A 15,318-nucleotide genomic window follows, 5' to 3' on the forward strand; every position below is an offset into this window, starting at 1 on the left:
GCTTTGAGCATCTTCCTTTTGTCCCCAGAAGTTTGTAAGTAGCAATTAATTTCTAGGTGCCCATAGAGCACTTTTTATCTCCCCAATTTGGTGCTATCGTGTGCATTGCAATGCCCCTCCCAAACCCACCTTTGACTTGTCTGCTATGTGATCTGCTCCTTGAAAAGAGGGGCCATATGTTGCATTCATCTTTGTGCCCACAACACCTAGGGAGGGACCAGGTATTATGGTAAATATGAGAAGAATGAGAGGATAACTAGATGAATGCCTGATTAGAGCCAAGGGTTTTGGAGAGGCAGAGTTCATTTACTGTAAAAATTTTCTTTCCTAAATATCATTCTGAATGGTAATGAGTACCCTGTTCATGGGTTATATGTGACAGGAATAGTATATGCTAATATGGGCATCTGTAAGTGTAGGATCATCTTGAAATTTGAGAACCTGGAACTCTAGGCAATATCAGCCCAGGGAAGCCAAGAGATATCTCCTAGCTGAGCAGCTCTGAAGCTATGAATTGCTCTAAAATTTTCCAGTTTGTTCTGAGATCCCAAGGATATTCCCTGCCTGAAGGCCTTTGCCTATAGTTCTTGCCTTTGGGAACTTCATAGTGCACTAAAGTTATAATTCTACAAGGGATAGAGTCTTATATAAGAAGTTGCTGGATGAGTTTGCAGCTATCTGTACTCTGAGAGTAGCATAGGGACTATTCAGATGAAAGGGTGAACTCTGGGTAGGTGTGGCTTGAGGTCCCAAGAGATGCCAAGGGAGCTCTTTGGAAAAGGGACAGCTTTTCTCTCCTTTCAGATTATGCAACTGGGCCTGGTGGGCGGGATTTAGGTTGGTCTGACGCTGTAGGGAAGAGCCAGTGTATTTTCTCTAAGCAGTGTGGAGACCACATTGCCCCAGAGCTGCTCTATTTCCAGAATGTGGCTCTGCACTCTGGTCCTGGCCTCTCTTTCTGCTTGCCTGGCTTGGGGTAAGTTCTTCTCAAATGCAAATATTAGAGCATATTTGGAAATCTGTTCCCTATGCTCAGGTGAATGGAGATATGTGTAAGGCAAAGGCACGATGGGTCTATTTCTGCAGCAGTACCGCCCCTCACCTCTGGATTTGGAATTGAACTTGGAGCAGCACAGCTGAACAAGTGCAGAGGACAATAAAACCCTGAGACTCCTTAATTCATTTATTTTTCTTGATTAGTACTCCAAATCCATCAGATCATGGAGGCTAGGTAGGTAGAATATTAAAAGCGTCAACTCATGGTCATCTCTAGTCCAGTTCTGAATAATAGCTCAGCTCTTAAATCTGAGTTTCCTTGGGGAGTACTCAATTTCTCCATGCCTGGATTAATCAATTTATAAAATAGAGATGTAATAGGACCTACCTCATGAGGCCCTACGGAAGACAAAGTGGGTAGTTGTTTCTAGGCACTTACGATGGTGCCTGTTCTGGAGAAGGTTTAGAAAAAGGATAAAAGGTTATTTTTTAATGGAGTATATTTATGGGAAATTTGACATATGGTAAAATTAGAGCAGAAGCTCTTGGCCATTGAAAAGATAGTTCATCACTCACAGATCCTTTGGGGGTAGGGTATAGTACTGTGGTGGGTGAGAAACAAAGGGACCACGATGGTCAGTCAGGAGGCTGAGGGAAGAGAGTGCTGTGGGCAAGAGCTGTTATGGTAGTTTCTCCAGGAAAACAGAGAAGATTTGGAAGGCACTGATGCAAGTTATGCTGGTTGGGATTAGTTTAGTGTGCTTTGAGGTACAGAGGCTGTCCCTAGTTGTCTGGTATCTGACACTGTGTAACTAGGACAAATGTGTACTGGTGCAGGATATGAGAGCCAGACACAAGAGGTGGTTAATTCTGAATGGTTTCGACCCTGGAGGAGATGGTCATCCAGGATCAGCAAGGCTCACTGGTCAAAATATCAGATATAGAAAATAATCCATGGTGGATACAGTAGTACAGTGAAGGACTTCATCTCTACCACTGATATTTCATGGATTGAGAAGCTGAGACTCAGAGGGAAATATTCAATTCCAAGTTCACCTGGAAAATCATGCCCCGGTATCTCTGGCTTCTAAATCTAGAGCCAGCATTCTGTGGTAGCTCCTTCAGTGTCTGGACAGCCCAGACATGTCTGGATTTAATCTCCCTGGCTAGTTATAAACCAATGCCACAAAACCAAAATATTGTTGATTGCATTTTATCCATTTCATAATCCATATGCAGCATTTAACAAATCCATTTTAATACCATTCTCATAGTTACTCTAAGTTGTATTTTTTATTTTTTATTTTTATTGGTGCACTATAGTCTCACATCATAATGTGGATCATGTTGATAATGGCATATGTTCACACAGTACTTGGTACCATCCCTCTACTTCCATTTACCTTCCCTCCCAATACTGAATCTTCATGTTAAATATGTTATATTCACATGTATACACATATTCGTACAAAATCATGTCATTTGCAAGAAGATGGAAAGAGGTGGAGAACATTATGTTAAGTGAGATTAGCTAAGCGCAGATAGAGAAGGAACATAAGTTTTCTCTAATATGCCCAAGCTAGGGAGCATTAGGGATACCAGAGGGACTCCAAATAATGGAGGGGAAACCTCAGCAAAGCCAGAAAAGAGGGGTAAAGAGGAAGAAGGCTGAGGTTAATTTAACCAGTATTTTAAAAAAATGGATTGCATTGGGTAATTATTGCAAAATTACTTTGTTTCAAACTAGGATAAACCTATGATCTTAAAATGAAAAAATGATAAGCCAAACCACAATAGATTGGGAATACTATATCCACATCTCCAGAAAGTTTATCCATATTAGTTGTGATCATTAAATACACGAAACAACAACAAACCCTAGATGCTCACTAATGGAACTGTCATTGATACTATGAAATATGGATACTCTTTTATAAACTGCTTTTCCATAAAGACTTTCCAAGGACATTGGATCTTCCTCTGTTACACCAAATTGGGCTTCTTCTTTTCAGTTTTGGCCACACCCTTTGATGGCTGTGTTGATACATCTTTGTTTAGAGGGGGAAATTGGGTACGCTTGAGGATAGAAATTATGTCTTGTGTAGATGCTCTGACAAAGTGAGGGTACTGACTTAAGACAAAAGAAGGCCTCAGTGGTGGCCATGTTCAAATGTCTGAGAGTCCACCTGCCTCAGGAAAAATGAGTAGATTGCTTCACTGTGCCCCTACAGCAGGTGAAACCAGGAATAATGAGGAAGCCACAGGAAATGAGGAGTGATTGTCTTTCCCATAGGAATGAAGGAAAAATAATAGACAAAAACCTGGCACCTCACCTCTGAATGACACTGCTTAAAGCTTCCAAAATATTCTAAAAGCTTATTGTGTTTTTCTCTCCAGAATGTCTCTGCTTTTTATCCTCTTAATAAAATTAAGTTCCCTATCCTGGCATGCAAGGTGCTCCTTGACCAGAACCTGCTCATTCCAGATCATCTACCATTCCCATGAACTCCATCTGGTGGCGATCACATGCCATTCACCCTTTCCAGCCAGACTCAGTGTTTTGCTGTCTCTGGACCTCTGTACCTTCTCTTATTCTTGCTGCATTTTCCCTTCCATTCTTCATCTTTTATTCTTTCCTTCCCTGTTGCAAGTCTTAGCTACTCTATGAAACCACCAATCAGAAGGTCTCACTCCCTCTTTTAACTCCTGTAGTACCTCTCCAGTGCTGCCCAAGGACATGGCCTCTGTCTTCCCAGTGTGAGGTCAAGTATGTCTGTGGCTTCTTCTCTCTATAAGGTCAGCCCTCCTGAGATGATGATTCACCTCTTGTTTAAGCTCTCAACTAGGATGCAGCTCAGCACCAGGATCCTAATGAATATATGCTTCCAGAAGCTTCTGAGGGGGAATCAAAAGGCCTTATTTATTACCAGCAGAAGTTCTTATTTTTTAATTGACATTTGGCTGGATAAAATTATACCTCAAATCCAATGCACTTCTTCAGTCATACCTCTGAGTTAAGAAGGCCAGTTTTTCTCATTATTATTTTACATAAGAAGAAATCAAGCCTTAGAGAGTTTAGGTGACCTATTCAAGGTCACATGCCTAGAAAGCATCACCTTTTCCCTGTAATGACCTTATTTCCTCTCCATGTCCAGCAGGACACTCCTCGCCACCCGTGGTGGACACCGTATATGGAAAAGTGCTGGGGAAGTTCATCAGTTTAGAAGGATCTGCACAACCTGTGGCTGTTTTCTTGGGTGTCCCTTTTGCCAAGCCCCCTGTTGGATCCTTGAGGTTCACACCTCCACAGCCTGCAGAGCCATGGAAGCACGTGAAGAATGCCACCTCCTACCCTCCTATGTAAGCATGCCATAGTAGGGGTCTCTCAGTGGGAAGTTTGTTTCAGAAGATTCAGGAAGGAGGCAATATTCCAATTGGCTCTACTTTCTTCTTGAGTTCTCAGGAACCCTTTATAACCTTGATGACATTCCAGAGCTGTCAGAGCTTTCTAGAGTCTCTTTGGAGCACAGTGTTCTTGAGTATCTATTATGTACCAGGAGTCTTCTTGCGTCTTAGGATCAATTAGTGCAGAAAACAAAGGTTCCTTCCATTCCTGGAAAAAGAGATGACAAAAATAAAAATTCTGTACTTTTAAAAAATGACTACTGTTTTGGAAAATAAAGCAGGTGACTAGGTAAGATAGATAAGAAATAGTAATCTTATCTCTTCTATCTTGGCCTCTGGCCTGGTTGTAGACAGGGGTAGGTGAAGTGTGTTTGGTTGGTGTTGGAAGGGCATTGAAGGGTTGACTTGGTGGGTTCTCAACTCTCAGATGTGTCTAGATAACTAGTCCTGGACAGAGCAGTGGTTGGTCTTCCCAGTCACCAAGGCAGCTGGGCCCAAAAGCCCAAAGTGTTTATGTGACCTCATGGTCACCCTAACTTATCTCAGACACTTAAGTGACTGTTCAGACTTCACTCATGTCCTCAGCAGTGTCCTTCTGAGGGTTTCCAGAATCCTACTTCTGGTAGCCTTCTTTCCTTTAAATAATATACAGTGTTTTATATCCTGTTTTCAAGTATAATACATACATGTTATAGAAAAGTTAGGAAATACAAATAAACAAATGCAGAAAAACTAAAATAAAGTCCTTTCTGACTAAAAATGTTAAAATTAAGATTCTATTTGCTCTTAATCTTTGAGATCATGTTCTTCAGTCCTGTAATCTGTTGCATACTTTCTCCTTTGAAATGGATGGTACATACATGAAGTTAGAATGATCACTTTTTTCTTTGATCATTGTATCATCAAAATAATTTTATACTTATAATTCCCCTAAACATATCTTAAATAGCTGAACTAAATTTCCTATTAAAATGTGATTGATTTATATTTCTTGTTTTGGGTTATTATGTTGCTTTTGAAATTATAAATTACACTGTGATGACCATGCTGTACCTAAATCTTTCCACACATTCATAGATATTTTAGGATAACTTCCAAGAAATGACATTTCTGAATCAAAGATAATGCACCTTTTGTTATATTTTCCTCCAGAAATACTCCCAATATATATATGTACTACTTCCAATGATATATAAAAAAAAACCCACACAGCAGACTCTTGCCAATACTTGGGTTTTTCAAAAGAATGTTTTTAGCTACTGGGTAAACTAAATAATAGTATAGTAACTATATCAATAATAAATATAATTTGTTTTTTTCTATCGCATTTGTCTAGATACTAGTATGGTTAAACTCTTTTGCCTTCATTTAACATCTTATTTTATGTGTTTATGAATCTTATCCATACTAGCTCTTGGTGACCCATGAACAATTTCCCTGGATGGAAATCTTGGATTCACCTTTGCTGGCTCTAATTCTGCCATTTGATGGTACCTGAGTACCATCCTGGCACCTGAGTGCTACATACATCACGGTGCTTGCCTTTAGGTCCATTGAGATCTGGAAATATTGCTGACAAGATGCTTGGAAATATAAGCAATTGTAGCAGGGATCTTCCTGACCATCTGACTTGGGAAGGGTCTCTAATCTCTCTATGGCTCAGTTTTCTCATCTTTAAAATGGGAAAAATAATAGAACCCATGCTGGGGCTGGCTGGCCTGAGCCTTAAGTGAGTTAGTACATAAGAAGAATGAAACTCAGTGCCTGGCACACTAGGATAATTCAGTAAATGTTACAATTTCCATTGTAAGTTGGATCTTACAAACTTCCATCAGGGCATCCAAATGTGATTCCTTGTGATATGATAGGAAAATTCTAATATTCCAGGGCTGCAAGACACTTAGGGAAATTCCTCCCCTCACTTAGACCTAGCAGATGAGGACACAGAGCAGAAAATAAACTCACCCAAGGTCACATCAGTGACTAAGGCAAGACAATAAGGCAATTCTGCTGAGATTGTCCCACAAAGATGCCATCCCTAATTTACTGAAGGCTAAATGTCTTCCATTCTGTTTGATGGACATTTCCTATGTTTCCCTGCAAGAGAAACACAGTTACTCTGAAGCCCAGTAGATTGAAGGCCCATGCCCCAGAAATACAATATGTTGTGGGGGCGGGGGGATGTGCATGGTGTGTGTGTGGGGAGAAGTAATCCCCACCACCACCACCACACACAGACACAAACAGAAAAACCGTGGATTCTTGTCCTAAGCGAAGAATAAGTATTCATCGCTTGGACAGTGGCTGAAGATTTAAAGAAGTTTATTAGAAAGATAGAAATACAGAAAATAGAAATATAGCCCCATGCCAAGATGGCATGAGGGGATGACTCGAATGAGTACACCAAAGGGCTTACACGTGGACTTGGCCTTTTATATCCATGACCTCCATCTTGTTTGCGTGACCTCCCCTAGCAAGGTGGTCCCCCTAGCAAGGTGTGGTGAGGTGTCTCCTTTCATGGAGGGTAAGGTCAAACCCTGCCCCCTCCTCCCTAGCTCATCATGTAGATCTGTCTTTGGAAAGAGGAAGCCCTAGCTCTCCTCTATTGACTTGTTAAGTACTTTGAGCTAGGTTAATTTACACTGGAATAGCTGCCTGTTTTAGGCTCTCCTCTATTGACTTGTTAGGTACTTTGAGCTAGGTTGATTTATACTGGAATAGCTGCCTGTTTTTAGGCCGAAACCAAGTCCTTTCTTTATCCATGTCTGCCTACATTTTAACACAACTATTTTGAAATATACCAATTATTTTCTTTTGAAATATATTAATAATCAGAGCTTTCCCAAATCTTCCTAGACCATTCCCCATACTGGCACACTTCCAAGACAGCTCTGAGTATGGACAGCCTCCTTTTCATGGCCCAAGGACTCTTAAAGGCTCTGGGAAGGAGAGAGGTGTTAAGTCCTTCTCATTCTGCATGGTCTATAAGAACCTGAAAAAAGCCCTCTATTCGTTTCAGTGTCTCAAGTAAAGTGATAATGACTCCATTTATAGGTTTAGAACTTGGAGTTAAAAGTCTAGCTCCAGATGGCTCTTTCCGCTCCCCTGTGCTTGAAACTCTGGGCTCCTCTTTCTTCCCTCCCAGGTGTTCCCAAGATGAAGTGGCTGGAAAGATGGTGTCAGATCTCATTACAAACAGAAAAGAGAAAATTCCTGTCACATTTTCTGAGGATTGCCTTTACCTAAATATTTATACTCCTGCCGATTTGACAAAGAAAAGCAGGCTGCCGGTAAGCACAGGGCCACTGGTCAAGACTGGTGAGTTCCAGCATCCAGGGTTTTCTGGTGACCTTAGGGAAGGGGATAAGGTAGCTTAGATCAGGGACATGGTGAGCTATAATGATTCAGGGCCCCAGAGCTTCCTTTTACCACAGGAGATAAACATTTTCCTTACTCCAGTTTCCCTAATGACTTCAGGTTTATTGCAGAGATGACTTGTGTCTGAAACACATATCCTAATTTTTCTAAGTTCTCTTACACTAATAGAATACACAAATAATTATTCTCAGTTATTAGATTAAGAATCTGATTCATAAAGCAGCTAAGACACAATTTCCAGTAAGTTAGAGTTGTATGAGAATATCAAGCAACCCAACCCTTTATATGTAGAGTCACTGTGGCCCAGACTGGGAAAGGGAGGTCACACAGAAAAGTGACTGCACAGGCTCGTGGACTTCTGATCTTTAAACTGGTGCCTCTGACACAGACAGAGAGACAGAGAATGCCTGCTGCCTTTCTACAGCATGATAACTGTGACAACAATCACTATCCCCTGAAAACACTTATTGTCTCTGGATAGAGGTGGGGCAATCTCAGAAGTGCTTTCCTTGGCCAGCTATCTGGGATGTTTTTATGGCTCATCTCCTGCCCTATTTGCTGTTGGCACAAACTTACATGCTAGTGAGTCAGCATTTCCCATGTGAATGAAAAGGCAAAAGAGGGGAGGGATGCAAGGTGCAGGAAAACAGGGCAGAGGGGAGACATTTTTTTCTGTGTAAATAAAGGCTACACCAGGTGAAAGAAAGAGGGGTGTAAACACCCATTCAGTCTCTCTGGAATACCCAGCATGGTGCCCATTCATTCATTCATTCATCCATTATTCTATTTTGTACTCAGGGTTTTCATACAGATAGTTAGAGGTTGGAATTAGGAAAAAGAGGAGCATGCCACCACCCCATGCAGCCTCTGTCTTCAAAGACCTTGCCTTCTGGCTTCACAGACAAGTCCACACTTTTCAATATACAATCTCTAGGTCTCAGGCTTCACTCAGGGATTATCTTGACGCTGTCCAGCACCAGGAGGCAGAGAGGGAAAGCATGAGTGAGAGAAACAGGGCATCTGGGAGCCTGCAGGCAGGAGACTCTCCAGCTCTGGACACAGGTTTTAGAACTAGAGTTTGAGTTTAAATCCTTTGTCTGCCTTTGCTTGGCTGAAGTTGGAAAATAAATTAACTTTTTCATCCTCTGCTTCTTCAAATGGGAAGAATCACATATGCATATCCAGTAATGAAGATCAAGCTTTATCTCAGTTCTAAGATAAATCTTGATCTCTGGCTAAGTACACAGAGCAAGCATTCATGAAGCATGATATGAGCTGCAACAGGATCCTCCTCCTGCCTCCCAGGCTGAGTCACTGCACTGTGGGCTGCAGGGAACTGGGCAGCTCAGCACATGGACTCTGGAGTTAGACTGCCTGGTTCAAGTTCTGCTTCTACCACTAAGTAGCTGAATGACCTCAGGCAGGTGAAACCTCAGATTTCCTCTCTGGTGGGGCAATATTAAAACTACCTTAGGGATAATTTATTTTTACAAATGAATGAATTGCAAAACTATGGGATATGTACACAATAGAATTTTACTCAGCCGTAAAGAACAAAATTGTGTCATTTACAGGGAAATGAATGGAACTGGAGAACGTTATGCTAAGTAAGATTAGTCAGTAACAAAAAGTAAAAAAATTGAATGCTCTACCAAATATGCTGAAGCTAGGGAGAAAGAGAGTCTAGGAAGAACTCTAAATGAGGAAGGAGAAACCATAGATGAACAAAAAGGTGACCTGAGGGGGATGGGAGAGGAAAAAAGGAAAATTACTTAATGTATGTGATGTACATTCATAAACATCAAAGTTAATCACAAAGCCAAACATGAGAAGGAAGAAGGGGGAGTGTATGGGGTGGGAATTGGGTAAGGACTAAATGAGTGATGTGTGCATGTATGCCTCTACCATCTTGTACTCCATTTAAGATGTATGACTACAATGTACCAATAAAAAATTAAGAAAAAAATTTATAAAATTAAAAATAAAGTATTTAGAATACCACTTGGTATGTATTTCATATTATGAGATCTTTTATTAACCAGTTTATCACAATATCATTTCATCTATACCCATCCTCCAGTCTTATCACTGTCTTTGGCTCCCACTATCCTCAAATACTGTTAATCCCATAATTGAAGACTTCCTAGAGGAGGTGGAGATGATCTGGGCATGGGGTAGCATTTGGGCAGGCAGGAAAGACCAAGGAAGGCATGTCAGGATGATGCACCATTGGGCACCATGTGTGTTTAATGCAAAGAGAAGTTGAATTTCCACTATGGAGTTAATGGCAATGAAGATCGGTCCAATTCTCCCTCACTGATGTCTCTCTGGTTGAATGGTCCAGGCATGGGTATGATAACAGTGTTGGGGAGAACATGACATCTCTGGCCTTTGCTGTTCTAGGGAAAATGTTCTTAAAATGAAGATCCTTGGAAAAGATGTGGCACCAGGGGCTGAGGAGAAAAGTCAGGATTTCTGAGTGAGGTGATGGCCTTGGCCTTAACAAGGAGACTGGAGTGCAGAGATGCTACTTTTTTTTTTTTTTTTTGGTGGTACTGGGCTTCCTGGAAACCCTTCTACCTCCAGGCGACACTCCCAGACCTATTTTATATTTTTATTTGGAAACAGGGTCTCTTAAGCCAGCAAGGCTGGCTTCGAACCTGCGTGATCCTCCTGTCTCTGCCTCCCAAATGCGGGGATAACAAGCGTGTGCCACCATGCCTGGCCTGAGATGCTACTTTTTGAAATCTTGTTGGTTTGGGCTTAATGGGCTCCTTGAATTACAGTCAAAATATAGACACCAAACTAGATAAACTCTGAGGTCCTTCCCAATTATATTTTCTTTTTCTCAGGTGATGGTGTGGATCCATGGAGGTGGTCTGGTGTTAGGCGGGGCATCCACCTATGATGGACTGGCTCTCTCTGCCTATGAAAATGTGGTGGTAGTGACCATTCAGTACCGCCTTGGCATCTGGGGATTTTTCAGGTAAGGTATTGGATTCCTCTCTTTGCATATTTGCCACAGTACTAGTTTATATAACAAAATAACCAGAATGGGGAAATAAACAGAAAAAGAAGTTCATTTAACTCACAGTTCTAGAGACTGACAGTCCAAAATTGCATGATTTTATTGTACTGGGCTCTGTTCAAGGCCTTCTTTTCTGTATCAAAACATATTTGAAGAACAGAAAGGGAATATGCACTTACAGAACACATCACATGAAGAGACAGGAGGCCAGAAAACAGTGTCAGGAAGTCTTACTCATCTTGCAACTACTTCAACTCTCCAGAACTAACCTATCTGCTGAACGGTCTGTTAATCACTCCTCAGGGCTGCAGCTTCAATGACCTAATCACCTTCCACTAGGCCTCACCCCATGGGTTCTATTACACCTTAGTACTGCCATTTTAGGTACTAAGGCTGAATCACATGAACACATGGGGACAAACCACATCCAAACCATGGCAGCCACTGAAGCAGAGATACTTGCCCCAGCTCTATTCATGTCATCCATCATCACAACCTTTGCTCAGGGCCTTCGGGATGTGTCAGTGCCTTCATTATTGGACCCCACATACTTTCTCATTCCCCAGCCTTACTTGTCCATTTACTTGTGACTTTTTGCATTTGCTGTTTCCTTTGCCTGGAATGTCTACTCTACCCATCAAAATTCTATTCTTCCAGCAAGGCCCAGACCTCATGTTTCCATTTATGAAATACTCATCCCCTTTTTACCTGAAATGCCCAAGTGTTGGCAAATACCTGCAGACCTCTGTGTTGGAAGTTAGCATGTAGCCACCTAGTCATATATCACCATCTTCTTGGGAAAGGAAGAAAGCACAGTGGCATGGAGCGAGCTCAGTGAATGCTTCAGCAGGCAGGGTTTCAGCTGACCATGCCACACAGGACGACGCGGGCTTTTGGAAACATTCCTTGACCTTGCTCTTGGCTCCCTTTGACCTCTGACTGTGCTTCTCAGCTCCTTCACTTCCATTTATCCAACCCCACACCCAACATAAGGACTGTGGGATCTCTCATCCTCTCTTGCTCTCTCTCTCCCCCCTAATTCTCTAAGTGATGCCAGCAGAACTCTCAGAGTTTACTATTTGAAGCCCCCAAATGCCTCTTTGAGCCCCAGGTGCCCACCTTTACCTACTTCCTCCTGTCTTCATTGATGTGTACAGGATACCCTCCACTTAACAGGGGCAGACTGAGCCCTTGATGCCTGCTGTGCCTGTCGTGACAGAGGCTTTTCTAATTTCCCACAAGGTCTTTACAGAGTTTCCAGAAGCTCTACCTTCCCAGCTCTTCAGGATACAGGCCCACAGGCATCTTGAATTCTCCCTTTTCCCCCTATATCCAGTGGATCAACAAACCCTCTTTACTATATGCTCAGAATCGAACTGCTTTTCATCATTCCTTGCTTCCACCTAGGTTGCATCCCCATGTACCCAGCCTTGATTATTATAATAACTACTTGTTTATAAACATGTTATTTTTATGTGATGGCTGCAACACATATTAGGCAGAGTCACCAGGTGAGACAATCATGTCCTGCCTCTGCAGAGGGCTCCCAGGTCACTTTTAATGGTGCCCAGGTTCTTGCTAAGGCCCCCAGCGCCCTCTAGTGCCTCTCACAACCAGCTACAGTCACATCTCTCCCCTTGGCTCTGGGTCTCTCTGCCCCTGAAGCTTCTCCTAACTGGAATTTTCTTCTTTGGACATTTACAAGTCCCTGTAATCATTTAATGCAGGTATCTATCCAATTACACTGTCTGAAAGAGTCCTCCCTGCTTATGATATCTGAAACATCTACTCCTGCCCCTTTTTTTGCCTAGTTTTATTTTTTCTTCACTCACTTATACAACCTGACATTATATTATATATTCTCATGTTTGTCTGTGGTCTGTTGTGTGAGTTGAGTGTAGTCAGAGGTCTTATGTTTTGTTCTGTGCTGTGCCCTGGCTCTTGGTCCAGACTTGGAAGCATACTAGATGCACAGTACCTCGCTACTGGAAGAATGATGTAGAATCCCACAGAGACCAGTGTTGCAGGAATGAGAGGCAGCTGGAGACCCCTGTGTCAGGAATGCAGAACCAAATGTTCTGCCCATCTGTGGTCTTAAGAGCCCAGCAGTGACATCTCTGTCTCTGCCCCACCCTGTTCTCTTGCAGCACAGGGGATGAACACAGCCGGGGAAACTGGGGTCACCTGGACCAAGTGGCTGCCCTACGCTGGGTCCAGGACAACATTGTCAACTTTGGAGGGAACCCAGGCTCTGTGACTATCTTTGGGGAGTCAGCAGGAGGAGAAAGTGTCTCTGTTCTTGTAAGTGTTTCTGGCATCACTCCACCCCTGGTGTTCTTGTCACTGCTAAACGGACTTCTAGGAGACTAGCCAATTTAGTCATTGACATCTTTGTTGACGAGACCTGGGAGGACTCTGCTCACCACACAGCATAAGATGGTGGAGAGCCAAGGCTCAAACTCTCTTGGTCTCCAGGAAGCTTTTAGTTTGGCTTATGTCCTGGGGTCATAGCATCTCCAACTCAATTCGCAGCATTGACCTTCCTCCTCCTCTCGCTTGACTGAGTTTTGTTTTTCACTCCTAGAATTTTAACATTGGGACTCAGCTTACTTCTTTTGGGAAGTAGGACTGGGTATCAATTACTGTAAGATGATGAGAAGATATAAGTTAGATAAAGAGTCATTGTGCCAAGTCATATCTACACATTAAGAGACTGGAGAATAGAGAGAAGGTAGGACTTCCTCTGAGTTTTTCTCATGGCTTTTCCATGACCAAGGAGGTGGGGGCAGCAGTCTCTGGCACTGAGGGTCAGGTAAACTGTGGAAGGAGGGTGAGAAGAATCAGAGATGGAAGGAAATAGGGGGAAGGTTGGGCAGGGAATATGGGTCACACACTCTTGGGGGCCTGAGATGCCATGCTGGTGTGGGGAGCGGGACAGGGGGACCCTGAGGGAGGCTTTGGAAGGTGCCAGGAACTCAAGAAACCCACACAATACAATCAGAGTGAAGCAGAATTTTAGCCCAATAACTAATTTTTAAATCACACTGGTTTCATAAAGAAAAGGAAATTAAAACCTATAGATAAATATAAAGGGGCCCAGGCAGAGGTGCATCAGGAGCTTTGAGGGGCTAGTCTGTCACTGACCTTTACCCTGTGAGCATGTCTTCTCCTTCTTTCCACCCCCTGGAAGGTGTTATCTCCCCTGGCCAAAAACCTCTTCCACAGGGCCATTTCTGAGAGTGGTGTGGCCCTCACTCCTGCTCTGATCACCAAGGATGCAAAGGTTATGACTAAGGTAGGTCTCACCCTTATCGGCTCCCGTATTCCTTACTCTGCTCTCCTGGAATGCTCAGGGGTCATTTATTTTTTATTATAGGATTCTGTTGACATACTCCAAGAATACCTGAAGTGAGATTGGTCTGACAGCAAGGCCTTTAGGGCTCACATTTCAATCACATCCTGTGTAGTCTGAAATGTGAATCATGTAATGCAGGCCTCTGCCAATCCTGAACAAGATGTAGTGTATGGAAACATGGTCCCTCCTGAGCATGTCATGTATTAACTCTTATAAGATAGGTGAAACCATCACCCTCATGCACAGGTGAGGAAATTGATACTGATACTCAAGTGTGTGTTAGTGGAGGGGGTTGAAATTAAACAAGATAAAGGAATTTTGGGTTCCATGCTCCCTACTTTCACTCCACAAAGCCTCTCTTGACACATTAAACTTTTTGAACATTGTGCCCATTTTAACAAGGATAAGGTAACAGAGACAGAGATATATAACAAGCTAGTTACTAACAGAGTTCACACTCTGGAACCCAGAAACCCCACCCACTGGTCTAGAGTATGCTGAACTATCCCCGACTGCCTTAAAAAGTTAGCTGTAGGATAAAACACCTCTGTCCACATCGATGGAGGGAAGAGACATTGTTTTTAATCTCTGCTGTTGCTTATTATCTCTGCAGAAAATTGCAGTTACTGCTGGATGTAAAACCACCACCTCAGAGGTCATGGTTCACTGCCTGCGTCAGAAGACGGAGAAGGAGCTTTTGGAGGCCACACTGAAAATGGTAGGTGCCCCATTCTAGTGGCCCAAGACCTTATCTGTTCAGCTGTCCTCTAATCTAGGAAAAAGTTCTTTGACCTTTTCTCATTTTTGAAAATCAGTGTCACTGTCCTGATCCAAACTGGAAATTTTATTGTTCCTTTTTCATTGTGAAATACATCAAATATAAACATAAGTCCAATAATAATGGGTTAAAACTGCATCATAATCACAAAACACCTTCAAAACAATATTTTTTTTATTATTGCTTTAGATTTATTTTAGTTTTTTAATTTTTTATTTTCTTTTTGATGGTACTGGGGTTCCTAGAAACCCTTCTGCCTCTGGGTTACACTCTCAGTATCTATTTTTTAATACTTTAAAAAAATTATTTGGAAACAGGGTCTCTTAAGCCCGCGCGGTTGGCTTCGAACCTGCGTGATCCTCCTGTCTCCACCTCCCA

At 42.4% G+C, this 15,318-nt stretch overlaps 1 protein-coding gene across 1 annotated transcript in view; it reads left to right on the plus strand.

Moving 5' to 3' along the window:
• Window positions 1-924: 924 nt before the first annotated feature.
• The window catches only part of LOC308269223 (liver carboxylesterase 1-like), a gene marked incomplete at both ends in the record, with an annotated part of 30,833 nt that continues 16,439 nt past the window's right edge, over window positions 925-15,318 (plus strand). Inside the window, 7 exons of the mRNA XM_080704479.1 lie at window positions 925-976; window positions 4,152-4,356; window positions 7,547-7,691; window positions 10,632-10,765; window positions 12,955-13,108; window positions 13,998-14,102; window positions 14,776-14,880. Coding sequence (XP_080560605.1) covers window positions 925-976; window positions 4,152-4,356; window positions 7,547-7,691; window positions 10,632-10,765; window positions 12,955-13,108; window positions 13,998-14,102; window positions 14,776-14,880 — 900 coding nt within the window. The remainder of the gene's footprint in view (window positions 977-4,151; window positions 4,357-7,546; window positions 7,692-10,631; window positions 10,766-12,954; window positions 13,109-13,997; window positions 14,103-14,775; window positions 14,881-15,318) is intronic.

Source organism: Muscardinus avellanarius (genome assembly GCF_963383645.1).
Source record: "Muscardinus avellanarius genome assembly, chromosome: 10".
In the NCBI taxonomy this organism is placed as follows: Eukaryota; Metazoa; Chordata; class Mammalia; order Rodentia; family Gliridae; genus Muscardinus; species Muscardinus avellanarius.